Source organism: Mus pahari, chromosome 22 (assembly GCF_900095145.1).
Source record: "Mus pahari chromosome 22, PAHARI_EIJ_v1.1, whole genome shotgun sequence".
NCBI lineage: Eukaryota > Metazoa > Chordata > Mammalia > Rodentia > Muridae > Mus > Mus pahari.
Window position 1 is genome coordinate 1160187 of NC_034611.1, and position 4851 is coordinate 1165037.

The following is a 4851-nucleotide window of genomic DNA, read 5'->3' on the forward strand; positions in this document are numbered from 1 at the left end:
CTTGGTAGACCAGGCTGGCCTCGAACTCAGAAATCCGCCTGCCTCTGCCTCCCGAGTGCTGGGATTAAAGGCCTGCGCCACCAGGCCCGGCTGTGGCAACCTTCTCTTAAGGCAGAAGGAAAGAGGAGAACAAGAACAAATTATTGGTATTAGGGGCTCAAGAGATGACTCAGTAGTTAAGAGTGCTCTTCTAAGATCCAAGTTCAGTGCCCAGCATCCATCCATATTGGGCAGCTCACACCAACCTAACACTGCACTCTGTCCTCCACAGTCATCCACACATAGGGCAAACACGCAAAGAGATATACACATATCCACGTAAGTAAAGTAGTGAAAACATGTCTTTTATGAAAGCCTGTTATTTACATGATAGCACTTTGTAAAATATAAAACATGCTCCAAGTCTGTGCTGAAAATGGAGACTATAGTGCTAAAGACTAGAATTCATTTCCTGAGAGCCAGATGTGATGGTTCATGCCTTTAAACCCAGCACTCAGGAGGCAGAGCAGACTGATCTGTGAGTATGGGGCCAGCCTGGTCTACATAGTGGGTTTCAGGACTGTCAGTGCTACAAAATGAAACACTCTCCTCGAATTAAAAAAAAAAAATCCTAAGAATTCATTTTCTGAACCCCAGGTCTTAGAGGAAGCAAGCAGAGCAGCACTGGCTGGCTAATGGGAGAGGATGAACCTTTGTGTTTTCACAGAGCTCCCATCGTTGGCCTTCACATGCTGAGAAATAATGAAACAGAATAGAACACAAGGCAAACACGGCGCCTTCTCTCATGTCATCACCACTAGATGCACTATATGTTTTCTAGAAATACCCTCCCTCATGCTAGAGATTGAATGGAAAGCATCACACATACATGCAAGGCCACATACCCCCAACTTTAACAGTAAAGAGTTCTGGGGGCTGATAGATAGTTCCGTGTGCAGCCGTGCTTGCGGCTCTTAAGAGTGCTGGGGTTGGCTTCCCAGAGCCCATGCCAGGCAGCTCATAGCTACCTCTAACTCCAACTCTAAGAGCGCCAAGACCGTCTTCTGGCTTCCTCAGGTACTCACGCTCACATGAGCACACTCATGTGCGCACACACACACACACACACACACACACACACACTCAGGCACTAGGAGGGAGAGAAGGAGAGAAGAAGTGAGGGGGAATAAAAATTTTAAATACTAATAATAAAACACTGGCTTGCTCATGTACAGATTCTCCAATGGAAACTCAATTACTTCTCACCGGCTGAATGGCTAATAGTTGACAAAGACCACCCGTTATTAGCAGGCTCAAGTTATTTCCATTTCTACCCTATATCCTTGTAAAAACCCTCCATATGACTGAGTTGTAGAATACAGAAAAAAATGACAGTACCGGGCTGGAGAGATGGCTCAGTGGCACTGACTGCTCTTTCAAAGGTCCTAAGTTCAATTTCCAGCAACCACATGGTGGCTCACAACCATCTGTAATGGGATCTGATACCCTCTTCTGGTGTGTATGTGAAGACAGCAACAGTGTACTCACATACATTAAATAAATAAATATTTTTTTAAAAACATGACATACCACTTCCTTGTCCCGAGCCTTTCATCATTACCCCTCACCACCTTTGATGAAGCAAGCAGCTAAAGTAATAAGGCCCATGTAGCCAACAGCCAGAGTCCAGAAACTAAATACTGCCAACCACCACGTACACTGAGAAGCAGCAACTTGTACAACATGGTCACAGTCTTGATCATACCTTTATAAGGGACCCTGAATGGCATGGGTAAGCCATGCCCAGACTGCCATCTCACAGTAGATATATGCTATGTTAAGCATATATCTAAGAGTGTGGTAACTTATAACATAGCAAGAGATAACAAACATATGTGGAATAGAATTATTCTGAATCTCTAGAGTCCGCTGTTGCTGACTACAAGAGTGAAAGTTTGTACTCACTTGGAATGAACTCAACATGCACAAATCCATTGGTTCCTCTCAATCTTATACAGGGTTCAGAACTAATTGAAATAGGGAATTTCAGGTGATCTAAAAGGAATAAAGAAAATGCAAGTATATAAAAAAACTTTCAATAAATATAGCATCCTGAATATCAGCACAGAAAGATGCCTTTTTATTAAAATTGCATAAGGACAGGCGCACTCCGTTATGGCCACATGCAGGGCCATAGGGTTGTTGCTTTCTTCCGACCTGGTGTCAGGGGATTCTGGGGAAGGTTCACAGGATTATTGGTGTTACTGAGCTAAGGGTCAGATTCGACCTCTGAAAATCTCATCAAAAGACAAAGGAAGCCAGATATATCCCAGGTGTGGTATCCCATGTCTTTAGTCCCAGCACTCAGGAGGCAGAGGTAGACAGGTCTCTGTGTGTCTGAGGCCAGCCTGGTCTACATACCAAATTCCAGAACAGCCAGGGCTACATAGAGAAACTCTGTCTCAAAAAAATAACCAGCCAAACAAAGACCAATGTTGGGCTCCAGGAGTTGCCTTACAAGTCGCATGAACACTGATCTCAGTCAGACAGAGATAGTTTATCGAGCATACAACTCAGGACTGATCAATCAGAACCCCAGGTCAGACTTGGGAGCCGACAGCAACATCTGGTTAAGATCCTATAGGGTTTCTTAAGCCTGAGGTCTACAGACATCTGTGCCATGTTGTTCCACCAATCAGGCTTCAGGAGATTTCCTCAGGAACATGTCTTTGTTGTATACTTACCCTGCTCTTCTTTATTGGGGGTATTCTGTGGCAAGGGACTTGCCTTATCTAACATTCATGTCTTAACTTCCCAACCAGGATGTCAGTTACCCACATACACATCTCCTTCTGCCAAGTAGGATGTCAGTTCCCAGGGAGGTCTTGGGAACTAAAACTTTATTTGAAGCTTACTCAAAATGGAAATAGGTGCAGGTGTCTCTCACGTTGAGATCTATCCCAGGGTACCTTATAAAGGCAAATTCTAGAAAAGCTTATACACCAGTTCAGCTGGGTAGTGGGTTCTGTTCCAAGTTTATTGTGGCTAATCATACAAAACAGTTCTAACTAACTTCTATTGTGATTGGTTTCTAAGAACACCAAAGCACAGAACATCCTATTAACAGCAGTAACAACATGCAAGAAAGTTTCCTTATAATATTAGTAATGGTAATATTATAGACCTGCTATACAGGTAACAGTTACCTAGACCTGAACATTTTACCTAGGCCTTAACAAAGATAGCTAAATTGTTACTAAAAGAATAAAGCTGAGGGGCTGGAGAGATGGCTCAGCAGTTAAAAGCACTGACTGCTCTTCCAGAGGTCCTGAGTTCAGTTCCCAGCAGCCATGGCTACTATAGTGCCCTTATATACATAAAATAATTCTTTTTAAAAAAGAGTAAAACAGAATAATATTTATTATACATTACTAATTAAGCATATGAAGAGTCACCATGTAGTAAGGGGCTCCATGATTAAGAGCACTGGCAGAGGACCCAGATTCAACTCTTACCAGCCACATCGGGCAGCTCAAAATAGCCTATAATTGCAGTTCCAAGAAATCTGATGCCCTCTTCTGGCTTCTGAGGGCATCAGCATATACACATATGTACACCCCAGGAAAACACACACACATACATACATACATACATACATACATACATACATACATACATACATACGTACATACATTAAACAAAGCAGGGGGCCTAAAAGAAGAGGAAAACAGAGGTTAGCAGACTGAGAACCTTCCTAATGCCCCACAGGTGAATAGTTATTAGCCCAAGTCAGAGTGTTTAGGGACAAGCCAGTCCCCCAAAATAACCAATTTGAAATGCAGGAGTTCTCAAAGTACGTTTGTAAATTCCCTGCTCCACTTTCAAACAATTAGGTTATGATCTTGCTTTTCCTAGAACTGGCATTTTGGAAGGCACCACCTTCCAACCATACAGACATAGCAGGGACAGCTAACAGAGTGAGCAGCAGAGAGAGGAAACAGATGGAAACAACTCTCAGACCTGTACTAGGTCCTCTGGTCCCAGGCATTGTTAATGACAAGTTGTAAGGTGGCACCAGAGTTTAGCTCAGCTGAAAAGTATCTGCAACTCTAGCCCTGGAGAGGTCGAGGCGACAGGGAGAATGGTTTGGGCCAGCATAGGCTATATAGTCAGTTCTAGGCAGCCTGTGCTGCAGAATAAGGCGCTGCCCCAAAAAAATAAGCAAATAACTCAAAAGGCAGAGGCATGTATATCTATCTCTACAAGTTCCCGCCCAGCCAATGTTATATACTGATACTTTGACTGAAAAAAATAATAAAATAAGCTGGATGTGACAACGTATGCCTTTCATTCCAGGAGGTAGAGACAGGCAGATCTCTATGATTTCCAACCCAGCCTGCCCTGTGTAGTGAATTCCAGGTAGTTACAGCTATATAGAAAGACCCTGTCTCAAAACAGATTTCAATAGAGTAATAATTACTGCATAAATCTAAAATCACTATTAAAAATCAAATAAAATCATTGTTTGTCAAGTGACTCATACAGTGAATTCTAAAATAACTTTCATTTTGCAAATTTAAAAAAAAAAAAAAAGTGAGGCAGAGAATGTCTAAGCATTTTGCTCAAGGTCACACAGTTGGAGAGGAAGAAGGATGCTTCCAAGAGCCCTCTAGGACCCCAGGCTGGAGCTGAAACCCCACCAGGAAGCGTTGTGGGTTAGTCTCCTCAAGAGGAACCAGTTTGTGTCGGGGCTGGGACTCAAAAGCAAACTAGAACTCAGAAGAACCTGAAACTGAGCTCCGAGTGGAGAGTTAACCACAGACAGCAACAGAGGTAAAAGCAATTCAGAGGTCTTGGGAGGGGGAGGGGAGG

General features: G+C 43.1%; 1 protein-coding gene across 2 annotated transcripts in view; it reads right to left on the minus strand.

Annotated features, from left to right (window-relative positions):
- The window catches only part of Ly96 (lymphocyte antigen 96), a 22246-nt gene that overhangs the window by 16785 nt on the left and 610 nt on the right, over positions 1 to 4851 (minus strand). For both annotated transcript variants that reach the window (XM_021222389.2, XM_021222390.2), the window contains exon 2: positions 1945 to 2034. In XM_021222389.2, the coding sequence (XP_021078048.1) occupies positions 1945 to 2034 (90 nt within the window). The remainder of the gene's footprint in view (positions 1 to 1944; positions 2035 to 4851) is intronic.